The 19,819-nt window shown below is 28.3% G+C and overlaps 1 protein-coding gene across 1 annotated transcript in view; it reads right to left on the bottom strand.

Moving 5' to 3' along the window:
• Nucleotides 1–19,819, bottom strand: part of LOC129960762 (uncharacterized) — an 82,818-nt gene that overhangs the window by 22,192 nt on the left and 40,807 nt on the right. Inside the window, exons 2-8 of the mRNA XM_056074374.1 lie at nucleotides 15,665–15,805; nucleotides 13,489–13,561; nucleotides 9,968–10,076; nucleotides 5,162–5,327; nucleotides 4,500–4,572; nucleotides 4,180–4,375; nucleotides 1,563–1,662 (exon numbers count right to left, since the gene is read on the bottom strand). Coding sequence (XP_055930349.1) covers nucleotides 1,563–1,662; nucleotides 4,180–4,375; nucleotides 4,500–4,572; nucleotides 5,162–5,327; nucleotides 9,968–10,076; nucleotides 13,489–13,561; nucleotides 15,665–15,805 — 858 coding nt within the window. The remainder of the gene's footprint in view (nucleotides 1–1,562; nucleotides 1,663–4,179; nucleotides 4,376–4,499; nucleotides 4,573–5,161; nucleotides 5,328–9,967; nucleotides 10,077–13,488; nucleotides 13,562–15,664; nucleotides 15,806–19,819) is intronic.

The following is a 19,819-nucleotide window of genomic DNA, read 5'->3' as shown; positions in this document are numbered from 1 at the left end:
CAAATAAATAAGTATCTAAAAGGTTAAACATATGCCATTGGCGAAAAATAGTTACGAAAGAGCATATTAGGAAGCGATATTTGGCGATTTCTTTTACCGCTATTAATCACAGGCATGTGGCACACACAAATACCATAAATTCAAATATGTATTTTGGATGCCTATTTTTGTTCTGATTGAAACGAAAATTCAACACAGGATTACAATTGTAATCGCAAGATAACAAAGCAAATTCATTTAATTAATTCATTGCGCTTTTGAGTTATTATGCTTGTATGCATGAGAAAGATGGTCAAGCATTTGGGAGATATGATTCAAAATTTGGCAAAGGTTTGTTTATACGCATTTTAGATGCTAAAAGTATGAAACAAATTTCTTTGATCTAAAATCAAATTTCATTCATTTTGCGTTTTTGAGATGATGCGTTTACATGCATACTAATATAGAGATATACAAAAGATCAACCCATGATGAATTTGGTTCCAAATTTGATACGAATCAACATTTTTGCACAAAACTGTCTATCTCTTTAGGTTTTGTAGTTAAAGTTTTAATTTGTCCTCAGACAACTGGACAGATAAACTTCCTCTGAATGGATACCGTTCAAAATTTGACAGAAATCTACAAATTCGGTGTAAAAACAATGTATGAAATTCCATTCGCTTAGCTCAAGGTGTTTTTGAGGAATCGCGTTTAAAAACTGACAGAAAGATATAATTCCAAAAATGTGTTTTTCGGACTTAGGAAAGTCCAAAACGTGAAAATTAGTCAAAATATTGAGTTCGAATTTATGACGATTACAATACTTTCTATTTACATATTTCGTATTTGAGAAAATTAAAACGTTTAACGATTAGAAACAGTATGTATACCAAATAAATAAATAAATAAAATAAAAGTCTGATTGGCCCCGACATATTTAACGTGCACCAGAACAGTTTAAACGACGGTTCTTCGGTGGAATCGAGACTTTACCACCAGTCCACCACTGTCCATGGCATGATCGGAGTTAGATATAGTTGCATTACGTATTGCAATTTCATTATGACTATGATGTAGGGAGATTTGACTCTTCTACGCATGATATTTTATATTTTATTAAAGTAAAAGGCTAATATATTTTAACCAAATCAGATTATATTTAAATAAATTTTTAATTTTAACTCAAAAGTAAAGAAATCTTTGTCTCTATGCACTTTATTTCATCCAACATATTTCACATTTGTTAAAATAGCCTTTTGTAATTGATTTTGAATTCCCTTCCGGATGTGCTAGGCTTGAAATTATCACCTGTGCGTTTTTGATGACATTGCACTATTTTAATAATTTTAAAACTGAATTATTAGCTTCTACAGCAGTTTAATCAAATTTTGATTACACGCCACTTGTTATTGACTTTAAGTAAAACTGATTTCAATATTCCATAATATTTATTCTAATGAATTATAAATTAAAGAGTAAAAAGTAGAAGATAAGTAAGTTAAAAAAATTCTACTTTTTTGTACTCGAGTAAAAGTGTTTTTTAAAATAGTTTTTATTAAATTTCTTAGGATTCCACTTACCTAGATTTCCGACCAGATGAATTATGATGTCATTTCCGCTTATAAGCCATCGAATTTCAAGTCCTAAATTATCATTCAGCATCTCACAATTAATCTTGTTCTAAAAGAAATATAAAAGTCATTAATATGAATATGAGCGTATGTAAGTAAGTACAGATAATCACTTCAAGAAATTAGTTGAAATCTAAGTGGAGAATGTGACTAAATTATATCTATATCATCATTTTTTGCTTAGTTTTCACCGAGTGTGATAAAAAAAATGTTTCGAGAACATGAAGAGTATTAAAGTGAGTTTTAAAATAATATTAGATTAAGAATATTAAAATCTTAATACTCTTTATGTAATACTCTAACATGATTTTAAAGCTCGCATGCATTTGTGTCCCTTTATTCATTTTAAAAATCATTCAAATTCAAAAAGCTGTAATTTTTTTTGTAAGCATACTCAATTTTTAAGGTTCAAGAAGGGCGAAAATAAAAATGTCTACCGGGTACTAGCATTTCTTGTCACCCTGAAAGGGTATTTTTTTTTCAAGATGATTCAAATGCAAATTTTTAAGAGAAGTAGGAAACACCAAATCATGTCCCAATTTCATGGGAAAGCATGACCGGAAATATCAGCTGGTTAAATTCGAGAGCGTTGTTCACTAATGCTATATTTCAAATTCCGACGAAGAACATGCAAAACTTTACAAATGCCAACCTTATCGCATGAATCCGCCCAGTATTTTCGAAAAGGTCCACCTCTGTGAACAACACATAACTATAATGATCGGAAGTTCAAGAGAGATGGAATGTGCGTTGAAGTGTAACATATCACCAAATAGAGTTTTCGATTATTATTGGCTTCTCATTTCTAAATCTTTCAAAATCTTCTCATGCAAGTGGCGTCTCTTGTCATATATTCCGATGTCTTTCAGGCATGTTTTTCTACTTTCTACCTCCCCTCAGTGCCTGTAACAGATTTTGAATCAGCTTATATACAAATCATATATACAAAATGATCAGATATGTGAAGATAAATTCAAAGGGTTGTTCGTAGACACCATAAGGAGCAAAAGTTAAGTGGTAAAATAGAGATTTTAATAGACATCAGAAGTAACAAAAAGTTGTCATGGATGTACAACTATGATGGATTATATGTTGTCCCAAATAACGCTTAATCAATGAAAATCATGAAATTACGTACGCAGTTTATGATCTCATAAGGGAACAACCATTCATTTTGGTAGCAGCGTATATCATTGCTCTATATAAAATGACTTGAAAAGATTTCCGGAAGCATTCGAAGATGCTAAATATTATTTTTAATGCTATGCTAAACCTACATTTACGTGAAATTCGTAGAAATAAATCTATCGAAGCCACGAATGCATTCAGTGATCAGTTGACATTTGCAGTCTATATTTGATAATTTGAAATATCCTTATTAATCTCGCCATTTTTACTAATCATCGTTTGAGATACTATGCTTGTTCCTTAGCAATTTTTGATCCTTTTAAAACGTTTTGAATTTATATCCTGAGTATCTAAACACCCTGTTTTTAAAGAAATGTCATTCAGCAATCAATAGTGACCTTCAATGACCTTTCAACTGATCTAAAACAGTTTGGTCTTCTCAAGATAGAAGTAAAGGACTTAATCACAAATGAGAAAACTTTATGAAATCATGCATGGATATTTTTAAAGGACGTCATGGATAATTTGAGCAGTTTTGAGAACAAGAAGTAAGAAATTGACCTGATTAATTACTCAGCATCATTAATGGTGTTATTTGATTGGGTTTAGATAATACGTTTGAATCAATCAATCATCGTCAATGATATTAATGATTCTTCAATTTCAAATGCATCATTTGACTTCCTCGTTACTTATTGTATAAAAAAGTAAAAAAAATGAAGAAAAATCGAATTAAAGATTTTAATTCATCAGTTTTAAAATTTTATTGAAATGATTTAATAAAGAAATTAGGTTTAGAAACTTGATCTAAATCTCCTTAGAAAATAATATCCTATTGTTTTCTAAGAAAGTTCTGTATTGTTTCTGCCAATTATTGAAGGAGATGAAAATGTTTTTTTTAAATTAATGATATTTATCTAGCATTCACATCATAAAAATGAAGCCCGTTTTAATTTAACTATAAAATATTTATTATTTAAGTATTTTGCTAAGAAAAACAAGTAAAGCATCGTACGCAGAAAGTAATGAACAAATCTGATGCATAATTCAGTAGCTTGTTTTTCAGGTAATTTTTTTCTGAAATTTTAGCAACTTGTTTTCCAGGTAATTTTTTTATAGTACGAAAATTCGAAAGCTCATTAATATATAATAAAAGAGTTACTTTCACGATGAACAAACCAATATAAATTAAGAAGTATATAGCTGAATTTTACAAAATTCGCTGCGTTATAATTTCATCTATATATGTTTCAGTATCCCACTGGCTGCAGTTCTTCTATTATTTTTTTCTTCGCTGAATACATACGAATTTCTTCGCTGTAAACATACGTTTTACTTTCTTTATGTTTGCTGTGATGTGAATGTGATTGAATTAGACCACTGCAAACAAAAATCTTCATTAAAATAAATAATATAAGAGCATTATAAATTTGCGTACCGTTTCAGCTTCTGTTTCTACTTCAAGAGTACGAAGCGATGGTGGAACATTCAAATCTCTTGGTATTTCAACAAAACCATAATTTTCCTTTTCGTCGTTGTTCCAAAGGATCAGAAAAGCGTAATCCATCACAGAATGTCTATCTGGCAAAGTAATGATCACAGTCTTATTTTTGCGCTCTTGGAGAGATGCATTACTGAAAATGTATAAAAACGCAATCAGAATTCAAAATCATAAAAGATGACGATGAGAAAAGAAAAGGGCTAGGTTAACATTAGGATAACACTATTATTTTAAGATTACAGAACATCTTCACTCACTTTCCATCTTCGTCTTGAAGTTGTAAAGCATCTGAATCCGGTGTGGCGCTTTTTGACACCCACCAGTGTACGTCTACAAATTAAAGATCAAATTAAGAAAATATATAATGTTCTAGCATTTTTAGCAATGTTCTAATATAATTCTAGAATTTTTCTTTTAAAGACTGAACACATATCATTTAAAATAAAGGAAAACTGCAATAAAATCTCAGTAAAAACAAAGAAAATAGTTGGCAAAGTATGCAATCTATTACGATATTTAATTCATCTATTGCCAAACAGATAAATTAAAAATTTTCCTGACTATAAATTAAATTAATAATTCCTTTTTGAGACTGTCATTCCATAAAAACATAGAGCTCGACTGAAGCCTATTATACCGAATAGATAGCTTTTGAAAAAGAGATCTGAATTAACATGAAATAGTACTTAATTTCTCATCAATATTTTTTAAAGAGCTGCCGATTCAGTAAACTAATGATTTAGCTTGGCAGTAGTTCGAAAATTATACAAGGAACATTTATTTAATAATTTTTACATAAGCAATTAATTTATAAAACAAGACAAAAAAGTTCCATAAAGATTTAAATAGTGATTTGCCCTACTCTGCATTATTAATTCGTATCCTTACTCTGAATGAAAATAAACTAAAGGTATTTTACCTGTTCCAGAACCATCATAACTAAAGTCAGAGATTAAAAATGTCTGAGAATCGAGAACAAGAATCGTGCCAGAAGAAACTCCTTGTCTTGTGCTGTTTAAAGAGCCAATGATGGCTGGTTGAGGAATGATTAGTAGAGGGGGGAAAATAACTGTTCCAAAACTGATCTAAAAAATAAATAAAAGGTATTCAGTTTTTTATAAATACTGTTAGATTTTCTGCAAGTAGAATTAATAAACACTTTTCAGTTTTTTTACTGTCGAGTTTCATTTGGAAATAGCATCTATCATTTTCTAACATAATTATTCGCAGTGAATTCAAGAAATTATTCATAGTTTGATTATTTTCGGGGGATTTTCCCTCGAAATTTTCATTCCCCCCATCTTACAAATTATTTGAGAACAATAACGAATTATATGCATTCTCTACCATTTCATTACTAACAAATGAAATATAAAAGTTCAGTTTATATAAGAATATTTATAAATTCACTGAGTGCTTAAATTTACATCGAACTTTGAAAGTAGCATTACAGATAATAATTTTGTACAGATAAAGTGCATATTGCTCACTCAATTATCTGTACAATTTTGTACAGATAAATGCGTGAACAATTTATCTGTGCATAGATACAAATTTGTACAGATAAATTACTCACGTTTTCGATATTTTATTAATTTTAAAATTACATGCGATTTGAAAACTTATACTTTTATAAAATTGATCGGGATTTCAAGCAGGTTCGGTTCTCATCTTAATTCAATAGCTTTAGGCACAAGACACATGATGAAAAACACTGGCTTTCACCTTGGAGTTTGCGTGTACAGTTGGTCAGAAAAGTATCCAGACATTTCATATTGATCGAAATCTACAAAAGCTAAATTCAAGAAGAATACGTCATTCATTTTGGAAGTATATCCTTTTTAAAGATATGGAAACTGCATTCACATGACGGGCCACCTATATATTTTTATTGGCATAATCATCAAATAAGCTCCATTTGCGCTCGTCCCCCACTTTTGAGTCTTCAATGAATCTGAATAATGAAAACCTCCAAATATAAAATTTTAGACAAATCGATGCAACCGGAGATATACAAGAAAAAGAAAAAAAAAAGTTTTAAGGGCCATTTCAATATATATGAATGTAGCAAATAGGTCACTCTATTAATATTTTCCTTCATTCAAGTAATCATTTCAGTCGTTAATACGGTATCCTTGCTAGAAGAAAGATTATTGTTAGGAACGATGAAACAAAACTTTACAAGAATTTGAAATCCACGCTTTTATTTGTATTCTTAATTATAAGTAAATATTAGTCAAATAATTTTCTCAGTGCTTATCATTTAATATAATCAAAAATTTTGAATATCTATTAAAATTAACAAAACAGGACTTAAGTTAAAACGTTTTTGAAGCGTCTGAAAAATTAAAGCCAGATACTTATTTCCTCAAACTTTTTTTATAAGCAAAATATAAACAGTAAAATACATGCTCAAGTTTCCTCCAACTGATATTTTAAAATCACTTTTAAGATTCTTTTTATATTTACTTATATAATTACTTTTATTTATAATATATTTATATACTTTATATATTTATTTCATATATTTATATAATTTTATTTATAATTACTTTTATTCCTTACAATTAGAAGGAGTATTTTTGAGATTTATTTTTAGAAAATGTATTTTGTTAAAGTCTTGTAACGCTGCATTATCCACACACGAGGAGTTGCTTTTATGTTTCATTCATTCATGCATTTAATACTGTAGAAAATCGTACATTGTACAGAATTTTGCTTCTGTGCTTTTTTCATGAATTAAAGATTTCACAAATCTTGTCTACAAATGTAATCAACTCCTATTTGTCCCGTACAAAACATCACTTGAAATGTAAACAGAATAAATTCTGTTACATGCATTTATTTTTCCCTCACATCCATATTTATTTTAAATAGAAAAATATCTAGACCAATAATGAAAGACATGCTTTGTTTTTCGTCCCATTTTAACGATTTTTCATTCATGCCAGAGAATCCTTTGTAAAGTTGAGATATCCACCATCTAAAGCCTTTTATTCTTGCTACATATCTATCTTCTATCTACATACCTTTTAAACTATTTGATGGAAGAGTGAGTTTTTAGGTCTTAATCCTTCGATTGGCATCAAAACTTTTCCGAGTTTCTATTAAAATATTGTTAACTTATGGATTTAAAAATCGATAAAAAGATGTAAAATGTACTCTTTTATTTTAAAATTCGTAATTTTTCTCTTTTTTATTCAGTATTTTAATGTGAAATAAGAATTATTGGAAAAGATTTATTATATCTTGAGATATATTGAAAATACGAAAATAATTTATCATTAAGAATTAAAAATTTCAATCACTTGTAACTTGTCAATAATTTATTCATAATCATAACATTTTTTATGTGTTCGAGTTATTTTAATCTGGAGAATTTGGATATGCATTTTGAAAAAAAATGGGTTTTTATAAATCTAAATATGAAGACAACACCTTGTAAGAAAAAAATATTTCATACTCTTATAGAGAACATATTTTAACAGCTATAGTCATTTACCGTTATTATGCAAGAATTAGTTTTGGAATAACAAGCAAGGTCCGGATGCTTTTTTAAGTGACTGACTAAGCTACTATTTCATGGATAAAGTAAATCTTTTCACGACTTAGACATTCTTTTGTTACTTCCATAATGATTAAGAAATTTTGTTTGCTATGTTTTTTTTTCTTCAGCAATAGCAATGTCCCGAGCTCAAAAATCTTTGAATCCAAGCACTCTTACCAGCATCAGCTTTTGTTACTATAAATTGGAATTTTGAGCAGCTGGGAAGCAACTCATAATCTGTGATGCTTGAAAAGTTTATGGCTTTTATTCTAGAATTAGGCAACTTCAAATAATCAAACTATAATGGAAAATGAGCTCTACCCCCCCCTATAAAATTCCACTACAGTATAGTAAAGAAATGAAAGAAAATTGGAAGTAAATTTCTTATATGATAAATGAAGTCCTGTTAATCGAGAAATAAAAACTTAGACTTCAATTGTATGTAATACAATTTTTAAAAAATGCCAAAAATGAAAGGGCAAGCTTTTCAAAACAGCATGAAAAATAATTGATTGAAAACATTGCCGAAAGGAATCAGTTGAAATAAATTTGGGCTAATTACTACGCACAGTTAATAGGTACATCATTTTTTCGGAGAATATGAGAAACGAGGTTTATTACTAATTTACTTATTTTTTAACTTATTTCTTACTTTTTTCAGAGTAAATAGTATATCATGAAATAGTCTTTTAAATTAACATGAGACAATGAATCATTCACTAAGTTTAATTACTATCAAACTTATATAATTTAGTCATGGGGTACTGAGTCTCGTGTGCATCGAGGCTCCCCAATCACTTTGGAGAAAGTGAAAGATGACATCTGATGTTGGTGGCATGGATACCGACATGCTACATTTAGTCACAAAAACATTATGATGTGCTTTATTTGTCTAATATCTTGTGATGATAGTCATATTGAATATCTTTTATTTTAAAATAAATCCACAATGTCATGTTATTGTGATCTGTTTCATTGTTTGTTTGTGTTTGCCTGATTTAAATAAAACGCCTCAGTATGAAGTGAGAGCACTATCTTTCTACTTCTTTTAGAATAACTTTTGTATATATGGAAAAAAAATCCAATGTCTCTGTGATCATAATCTCGTAAACCGAAATTTTTTCGGAACTTTATTTCTTTCGTTATGAATTCATGAAATTTGCATGAATATATGAGGCACCAGCATATATATAATTTTAGAAATTAAAAATTATAACAACAGGAGCAATAATTAAGGTAAAAAAGAACTTAAAAGTCTTATTAATCCTAATTTGACAAGACAGTGACTGTATGATTCGCAGCTGCGCTGAGTCTTCACCTTAATCCAAAATTTAATTCTAAAACTGGTTACTGAAGAAGTCTATAAATATGAGACAGACTAGAATGTTTGTGGACTGTAATAAACAGGAATGACTGAAGTTATTTATTTGTTGTTGTTGTTTCTAATAGCACTTGCCGTGGACAAGCTCGCTAACGAATTAAGCGCTTCTAAGCCAAGGGAGCGTCTTTTGCTTTAATATCTCCAATTAGGGCCAAGAGTACGTCTTAGCTACTCACGTATCACATTCGCTTGCATAACCCCTTTTTACAGGGGGGCACATTCACACATCTTACAGATAGAACAGCTGAAGAACACCATCCCCGAATCGAGATTCGAACCCAGGACGCCCAGATTACGGGAAGACGCGCTACCCCTATGCCAGGACACCGACAGTTATTTATTTAATGAGAATAAATACTTACGAGACCCAACTCTTACTTATAAGAAGATTTTGAAGGAATGAAAATTCTGTTATAGACAATGAATCATACGTACAGATTTGAGATGACATAACTGACTCAAATCTTGTATACACCGATCAGAAGGCCCATGTTACAATTTTTGAGTTGTGCATAAGAAATTTGATTAAAAATGTTTTACCTATTGCTTCATTTGCTAATTTTCTAGAAAACAATAATTTGTATTATAAATTTTCATTTCAGAGTTAGCTTATTCGAAAAACAACTACCTTTATTATTATTATTATTATTATTATTATTTATTTATTATTTTTTTTTTTTGGAAATTTAGAACACGCAAATTTTATATTCACAATTTATAGTTTGGATCATATTCGCGCTGATTACAATATTGAAATGTCTGCATAAAATAAGAATTTGATGTTTGATTGCACTTACCGAAAATTTTCTACTCCAAACGGAAAGCCACCGAAGATCAGTTATTTTAATTCCTTCTGGCAAATGCAGGATAACGTCTTGGTTGAGATGAGGTTTGAGAATTTCATTACTAAAAGAAGAAGTGCATGAAAACCATGGTTCAAAAGATTCTGGGCATTAAGAAAATTTAAATTCATTCAAAAGAAAAGTAAAAGGAATTTCCAATCCTTAGAAAATTGATTCTACGTTTTTAAGCTTGGCTTAATTTCATGTTCAATTAATTTCAGTTGTTTTTAGCTGATAGCTTTATATGTTGTATCTTAGGTACAACTATAGGAGAGGGGAAAATATTTCACATAATGTTTTACCATATGCAATATAGTATTTTATTTCTTTTCTAAAATTTGCATCGTTTATGGAACGTTCATAAGAAAAGGCTTTTAAATATACAAATATCTGTTTGTTTGATATTAAATATTATTAAATTCATAAAGCTATATAAAATCAGTGTCTTAGTTGCTAACATTTTAATCTCATAGTTAATTCATTTCAATAAAATTCAATTTCAGTATATCTGAACTCCCTCTTTGATGAAAATTAGAAAGTTTTGTCATCTTATAAATCATTACTAATCACTAAAACAACACAAATCACATAAAAAATTAATTGAAAATATTCAGAATTTGTAAAGTGCTCCAAGTTCGCCAAGTTTCCTTGTTCTCCCGATTGCTACTCTACGGTCTTGTGATAAGCTAAATCAGTTTCTACGTATACTCCATAATAATGATTTTCCATTCTTTTTTCGAACTGAATTGTGTGACAAAGCAGATAATTTTAGCTCTTTTCAAAGTGTTTTGGCAGTACTTGTGATGATATTTCTTATATTTATAATAAGAGAATAGTTGTGCTTTACCCAATGCACTCGAATGATTCAACGCTAGGTACAGTAACAGTACAGTACAGTACTAGGTACAGTACCTAAGTCCTGAACGAAATAGGACTCATTATGGTGTGTCTCAAGACGTGAGATTGTGCAACATTGAAAGTACATCTCTCAACAAGAGCGATGTTGATGATTAGTTTTACTCTATACTGGGTGATTCAGAATTCATGATACATACTGTAAGAGGTAGTACAGGACACTGTAACAATTATTTATTGTATAGGAATGTATGGGTGCAAATGGCACAATGAGGCTTATATATAGGAAATAAGAAATAAAAAGAAAGAGAAATGGAGTTATTGGTTAGTTCCGTTGCCGTTCCAGAGCAGCAGGTGGTTAGGGTACCGTTGTGGATTAGTCCTTAGGCCACTTCGATTTCCCGATTTATCAAGGTTCGATTACTTTTTATAAGGTTATCTGGAGACTCTTGTTTATGCTACCACATTTGACTCAGATGAAGATATCGTTTGTCGAATATCCGTAGCCGTTGCACGTGTCTGTGAAATATCTGGCATTTTTGAACGCGTTTACAAATCACTCTACCGATGAGGTCAAGCATGTATTGCTGTTGATAAATGCAATTTTGAACAGTTATTGCAAACATAGCACTTGTCAACTACGCTGTCAATAAATATTTGTCTTTCCTTTCATTTCTTATTTACTGTGTTTGGGTCTCCTGGTGTCATTGCAATCATTCATTCCTATAAAATAAATGATTGTTACATTGACCTGTACCAACCCTTAATGTATGTACCATAAATTCGGGATCACCCAGTAGTCAGAATCTTATTTATCCAGGGATTTCACATCTTTCTGTTCACTACTTCCGCATGTGGCTTTCGATGTGATTGGCAACACATCAATGATGTAACGAACAACATTTATTTGATTCACTAAATTATGTTACTGTTTTAATGTTTGGGTTCAACAACACAAAATATAATATTTACTATAAGAAAGTAAAAATATGAACATGCCTTTTTAAAGAAAGCGAAACTATTTTGCTTTGTACACTTTGAAATACATGAACCCTGTTTCAGATTTTAAGTCTTTATCATTTGGGACAAAACTTTATGAGCTTAACATGTTTATGCAACGACAATATTATAAAACCCATTTTCCTAATTCAAACCATCCATCTGAAATAATATTTCTTAAAAACTACATGTAGAAATACATTTTTTTTTTTTTTTATCATTCACATTGACTTTATTTAGTTTACCTTTCAATGATGTTTCAAATTAAGATTTAGAATCTGAATTTTTTTTCCAGTAATCTCTAGCATCGATTGGACATAATTTTCAAAAGCAGTGCGAAAAATCGCAAATACAGCAACTATCTCTGCACAATTAGCATGTAAAATATCTGAAACTCCTTATAATTCATAAGTTTTTAGCCTTCACTTAAAAACCTAAAGCATCTAAAGTTGGCCTGCATATCACATATTCTGTATTCTAAAATTTTTTCTAACTGCTTCGTCTACATTACGAACCACTTAAAAATCTTTATAAATAAAATCGTAATTTCTCTAAATCATTTAAACTTTGTAGTTTTTTTTTAACTGTTCTTGTCTGCTGATCTACAGAAACAGAAAGTCCCAATTAGTTTCTTTATTTACTTTAGGCAGTAAAAATTTCTGAGCAATTCAATTTATTGAATGATCCGTTCCCTCATAATAATTTAAAAATTATTTCACGATTTACGCTTTATTCTGAAACAAGTATATAAGAATAAGGAACCTTGTGTCTCATTTTCTTTGAAAACTCATGTGACTATGCAAACGTATCAACTGTGCGTTATTGTTAATTCAATTTTATTTCAAGAGTTGATTCCTTTTGTAACTGTTTTTAGTTAATTACTTCTCATACTATTTTAGCATACTAATAAATTCTTTTAATTTCTCTATGCTTAAAATATTAATTAGCATTGAAAAGCATTAAATATAAGAAAAAGTATATAAATAATAATTAATAAATTAATATATAAATTAATTATTATATGCTAACCTTAAATATAACGTTATTATAAATTATAATGAATTAAATAATACGTATCATACATTTCTATATGAATTAAATTAAATAACCTATTATATAAAAACTAATTCATAAATTTGCAAATTAAATAAATTAAGTTCTCCTAAAATCTTTTACAAACAAACATGGACATCCATTCTAGAGTTTGATCGACATTGATTTCAGAAATCATTTATGTAAGTATAAGAATTGTAGAAACTAAAGCTGTAATTATTGGGTTATTTTAATATAATCACTTCATGGATTTTTTGTACGTTATAGAATACTGAATTCTAATTTGCTGGTTATTTAATCTCTTTGATATAGAGTAAAAGCCTTTTTTATAAATTGATTTTTACTTATGAGATTAAGCATTTTTTATTTGAAAGTAAAAGGCTCAAGAAATATTCTTTTAAATAAAGACAAAATTCCTTTAAAAAGTTTTACATGCTCAAGGATTGTAAAATAACAGTTCACATTAAAGCAATAAAAGTAACTAGAAACTGTCAACTATAATTAGCAATGCCTTTTTCTCATCAGAATTGGTTAAACAATTCATACTTTTAACATCAACATATACTCACGAATCTCGATTAGGATGAATGACAAATCCAGTGTTGTCCGGCGTTGAAGTAAGTCCAACCCAAAAGACAGCGTCTGAAAAAATAATATGAGAAACTATAATCATTTTCAGGGTTTTACAAAATTATTTTCTTACATACTACCAGCTAAGAAGGACAGGTACAATATATCAGTAATTAAACCAATCGATTTCAGCAGCAAAGAATTTTTTTTAAGTTTCATTAAATTAAGGGAAAATGTTTGGTTATTACCGTCGCAGTTTCCATAGAAAATATTTTCTTTATTTCCAGTTTTAAATTTACGGACTTAAAAGAATATTTTTAAAGGCAAAACCACAGAAGAAAATAACGATTTTGTACCAGAAATAGAATTTGATTCCTTTCCCTCTCTTAAAATTTTTTTTAAGGTTCAAATTACAGATGTGCTTCCATGTATCGAAAATATCTATATAAGAACTTCTAGAAAAACAGTCTCTATTCATCCATTATCTTTATCTCTATAGAATTATGCATACTCGACAATAATGTTCGTATGAAATAATTATGTATATCTATCGCAGTTGAGAGCATCATTTCATTTATGAGAAGGAACATAAATTGAATAAGGGGAAAAAATAATTTTACAGATTATTACTGCATTAGAAATTCGCAGAAGAGTTAGTCTCAGAAAAAGCATAAATATATTTTTCGGTGTGTCTTATGTTATTCTCAGTTTCTTTTCTATGAATCTTCTTCCTAATTTGGAGTTAAACTTTTACTTCTAACTCAAATGAATTGATATTAAAACTTTCTTATGTGGATTTATCCTAGAGAACATGGTCTGTTAAAGGAAAATCTTTACGTGCGAAAGAGCAAATGGATTCGACAGAAGGTTATTTTCGAAAAGTCATTAGGATATTTTTAGTCAGAAATAAAATATATAAATAGTTTTGTTTTAAAATATGAATATGCATTTTTTACTATAATGTAAGCAAATTTGATAATTATTTTACAAGGCAAATTATTTATTATTAATAAATTACTGCATATTTTTAAAAACTTCTTTGATTTTAAAACGTCTTATTTAATTTTTAAAGTCTTCTTTAACCCTATAAAAACAACTATGTATTATTTCTTTTAGTACGATAGATATAAAAAATTTTAATTTTTAATTTATTTTATATATTAAAATTTCTATACATGGAATCCTTCTTCCAGAAAATTTCGCTTTCGATATATAGAATTTGAATTGTTCATATGTTTTTCAAAGTCATTTTTGATAAGGTTAGAAATGAATGCACCTACTTTGCACCGTTTCACATGGCGATTTGTATCTCCCTTCAGAAAAAAATGTGTTGCTTTTAATCTCTACCCATTCAATAAAACTTTAAAAGCACGAAACCTCAAATTTTTTTCATTATCTTGAAACAAAAACATTTTTCACTATAGAAAAAAAAAATCTCATAGTCTATTAGCAACCTACGAAGATAGAGTAAAAATATTCTTTTCCTATTAAATAATGATTTTCCATTCATTCTATGTCATAAGCGCAACGCTTGTTATGTGTGTATATATGTATGCGAATATAGCAAAAATATATGACAAATATTTGGAACAACAATTATGACAATTTCTAGAAACTATTTGGAAATAATTGATAAAATATTTTAAAATAAAAGATTACTTAGAAGATTTTAATGATATCATTTACTTGCGCAAATTAAGACTATTCTGATTATATTTTTTAACCGATGTTAAAGAATTTATAAAAATGCAAAATTCTGGGTAGGCACATTTTGGACTATTATCTAAATTTAAGAATCAGGGCACGTAGCATACACCTGAAGTCAATTTCTGGAATGCGACACTTAATAAAAATATATCCACTCTATTTCTTTTAAAATAATGGATAAGAAACAACAAATAATAATAATAATAAATCTTCATTTCAAGAAGTTTATGATTTTTAAGATAAAGACAAAAATCTGAAACAATTCCTTTGCGTTCTAAAAGATATATTTGTGAAATATATTTCATTTCAAAGCATTGTTATTTGAAACTGGATTTTTAAAACATTTTCTGGAAGTAACAATATCAAAATAAAAATTAATGAACAATTTAAATAAAAAATATGAATTTTAATATAAATGCAATATAGAAAATGAATTTCATATATAAAAACAGCCATAGCTAATCTTACCTGCACCTTTTCCATCATAATTAAAATTCTTTATGAATAAAGTTTTTTCATTTACTGCATACACATCTCCCGCTACATCATGAAAATGTGTGGCAAATTTTCCAATTTCTGTGCCATAGTAAGTATTGGAAGTTGCTAAACCTAAACAGGGAGATCAAAAACATTAATTAAAAGTGGGAAATATTTCATATAATTTATTTCATTAATTCAAGTTCCTGTTGTATTTAAATCTTTTTAGCTCAAATTGTTGTCAGCTAGTACAAAAAAATTAAATATTGAAAAAAAATAATATAGACATACATTATGTTTAAAATTTTCATTTTAGTCAGATTAATTAATTATTTTCATCTAAATTAATTAGTTAAAATTATTCATGCTTTTTTAATTTATATTAGGATCATATTGCGATCTGGGAACATGTAATTGCAATATGAGTATAAGTGAAGACATCAGTGGATCATTAAAACCAGATTACTTCGAGGATGTTATTTAAAATTTTTAAGCCACAAACAATTTAATTATTTTGACAAAAATACTTCGAAATCAGACAACTGGGTATGATATTAGAAGGTAGATAATGCAGCTGTATGCACATAAAATACTTTTTATCTTTTCAAAATCTTATCTCGACTTTTTCCAAACTAAAAATCTGACTTTATTTAGAAAATTACTCTTCAATTTTCTTCATAAAACGAGGCAGGAAGTTTAATTATAAATATAATTTTTCTTCCATAATTTCCTAAATATTTCATTAAATGCAGTATAATCTGGATTTTTCAGATACTTACGAATAATATGAATCTACAAATATAAAATGAATATTTTGAATTTAAAATCAGTACCAAACGTATTTTTTTTATTTCTCAGTCAACCCTCCTCCTTCCCCCCCCCCCGAAAAAAATGTTTTTCCACCCTTCAAATCTGGATTTTTATTTTTTCATGTCCTTTGAAACATTTATACTGTACTCTCAATAAATAATTTTTTACAAAATTCCACACAAACCGAAGTAGTTCACTTGCATAAACATATAATTCTTATCCAGGAAAATTTATCGTGCAACTTTTTAAAAATATTTTCATTGCATTATACAGCTTTCTAAAAAAATACTATACATTAGATTTGCGGTTTTGAAGCAATGTATATATGTTTCGGTAAATGTAATAAACTAGTGATTATGTATAATTACCGGTGATTATTCATAATCACCAATAAGTTTAGAGGTGATTATGAATAATTACCCGATTAATCAAATTTGTTTTAACATATATAAAGTGTACGAAAAGCATCTATCAATTTAAAAAAAAAAATATTTTTAAAAAGCAAACAGAGATACGCACTCTTATATTTCATAAGAAAAAGTATCAACATTCCCCCTCCCTACATATCATCTAAAACATTTCAATGTGAGAACTATTAATTCAATGTTATCGAGGTATTGCAACAACGACTAGAATTCAATTTTTACTTACCATCATAAATCTGTTATTGCATTCATAAATTGTGAGTGTTAAAGATTTCAATTGTGTGGAGTTCGAAATTTATTATTTATTTTACAGATTTAAATTCCATAAATTTTGTAATAAATTGTGCCATTTCCAGCAGTGAATCATAATGAAACGATAATAACAATTCTAATGACCTGATCTTTTAAAAATAAAAATACTTTTCAAGCACATTGTATTTCTACATATCTATTAAATTAATAATTTTGGTAGAAATAATTGTCACATCTAATAATATTTGAAATGCATTTTACACGGATTCTAAAGTGCATTTAAAAGTCAAATAAAATTTTGACAGTGGGAAAATTTTATGTAACAGCATAACATATGCCTCTGAGGGTATAATGTTTTCGAAAAAATAACATTAATGCAATAAGGGATTGCATTTTATCTTATGATATTTTTGAAACCACATCTAATGGCTGCTTTTCCTTTAAATATTAACTATATAAGTTCATAATGTTTGTGATTAAACAGTTAGTAGATGAACGAATGCAGAGCAGAAGTGTCAAAAAACAATTTTTTTACTTTCATGTAACGTTTTAATACATTGCTTTTCTTGTGATTTATATTTAACTAATTTTAGATCTTTAAAAATGATAATACTGATTTAAGATTAATCATAGAAAAAAATTGATTTCAAAATGTAATTACCTAACACTGTCAATAAATGGCAAATAATAAAATTGTTTAACAGGACCTTTCTCAGAGAAAACATTACACAGGAACAAAGAACTTTATAGAACTTTTAATAAAATATTAGAATTTGAGTATGATTGGAATCTCAACTTAAAAAAATTAAAATAATTTAAATAACTTTAGATAAATACTAAAAAGAAATCTTTAGTGCATTGGCAATTCTAATTGTTAGTAATAAATACAAAGAAAACAACTACACTGAATTCCTTACTCTTTACTATATAGAATTAATTTTTTTAGAAATGAATACAAAGAAATTCTTATGATATCAACAAAAATATATTTTAACAAATTATTAAAATTACTTTTCTAAATACAGTAAGAAATATTTTATTTATATCTTCAGACTTTCATCTAAAATATAATCATTCTTTTCAAAAAATCATAAATATTCTAGATTTTGGCGGGAACTTTTCCTTTTATGTTTGTCATTTTTCATTTATGCTTCAATGACTAAGAACTAGTTAAATAAATCAATATTTTAAGCTTTTCTAACAATAAAGAAAGAGGTCAAAATTGATTTTTTTTCCTCCGCAGAGTTTTGAGAAAAGGGGGAAAAAAGTAAGCTGAGAAAGCCATGAAGAGTATAACAAATGAAAAATGACGGCATAATAACTGAAATAGCTGCCGCTTAATGCGATCATCTCGGGATATCAGAATTCTGATAACATTAATCGATTGATAACAATAAAGAATTGGGTGAAATCAAATATATTTTTATCAGATCGAGGGAAAAGGAAGAAAAATACCCATTTACCTCAAGGCTACTTATATTTTATTTCAAAACTAACAACTAAAAAATTCATTAATTGCTGTTTATCCATAATTATTCCTTTACAGCTCACTTATATATAATTCGTATACTGTTTTTTAAAACTTGTTGAACGATGTTGCAAGTCGCGTTTCGAAATATCAAGTTCTTGATTCGCTTCGTCTTCCATAGGCTGACTTGTGTCAATAAATTTGTTCTCATCAGAAAACAGTATATTACTGTTCAAAAAATTTCTGCCAAAACCATCAGCATAGTTGTATCCTTAAACCAACTGTCTAATACAGACAAAAGAATTCAATCCATGGGGAAAATGACTCCCAGATGTTTCCATATAAATGGAGGAAAAAATTCCACGAATATCAACTCTTGATTGAAAATAAACGACCCGTCCTTTCTTTTTTTCAAAAACTTATAATATTAAACGATGTATTGATCACACTAAGGTATATTTTTTGATTCATTGTAATATGTCTGTCAGGAGCCAGAAGATTTTGATAATACAAAGTGTTTGATAACATTAACTGTGACTAGATTAAACGGCATCCACTGTATAAATAGTCTGACTTCGAATTGACACTAACATCTGAAAATAATAAAATAAGTACAAAAATATTGTCCAAAAACTTTACATTTAAAAATATTGTGATAAACTATTGACGGCTCTTATGAATTTGGACATTTTAAATAGGATAATAAAAATCAATGAAATTTCTTTTTTAAATTTTACCAGGAATCGAGATAAGAAATCCCATTCATTCATTCTTGGATATTCTACGAGTCCGGAACAAAAAGGCAAAACGTTTGCACCAAAGACGAAAATGTTGGAAAACCAGAACCAAAAAATTTTTCAAGCAACCCGCCAGAACTTCATACCAATGACTTTTTTACACGCTTTTAAAACACTTATTAAGTTATTATGCACTTCTACATTATATACCATTTACCATTTCACACTTTAATGAAAAAAAAAAAAAATAGCGTTAGATTATTTTAGAATCGTTCACCAATTTCAGTCTTTAACATTTGATAGAAACCTTCTGAGACACTTTATATATATTTTTGTCCCTAAAAACGAAGATTAAAACGATGCTCATATAAATCACATAAGCTGCAAAACGTGAAAATGGTTTAATTTGATTTCAAAATAATTGTTTTTATATATATATTTGATTTGATTTCAA

The sequence above is a fragment of the Argiope bruennichi genome, chromosome X2, assembly GCF_947563725.1.
Source record: "Argiope bruennichi chromosome X2, qqArgBrue1.1, whole genome shotgun sequence".
In the NCBI taxonomy this organism is placed as follows: domain Eukaryota; kingdom Metazoa; phylum Arthropoda; class Arachnida; order Araneae; family Araneidae; genus Argiope; species Argiope bruennichi.
Note: the sequence above shows the minus strand (reverse complement) of the source record. Positions and strands in the feature narration are given on the sequence as shown.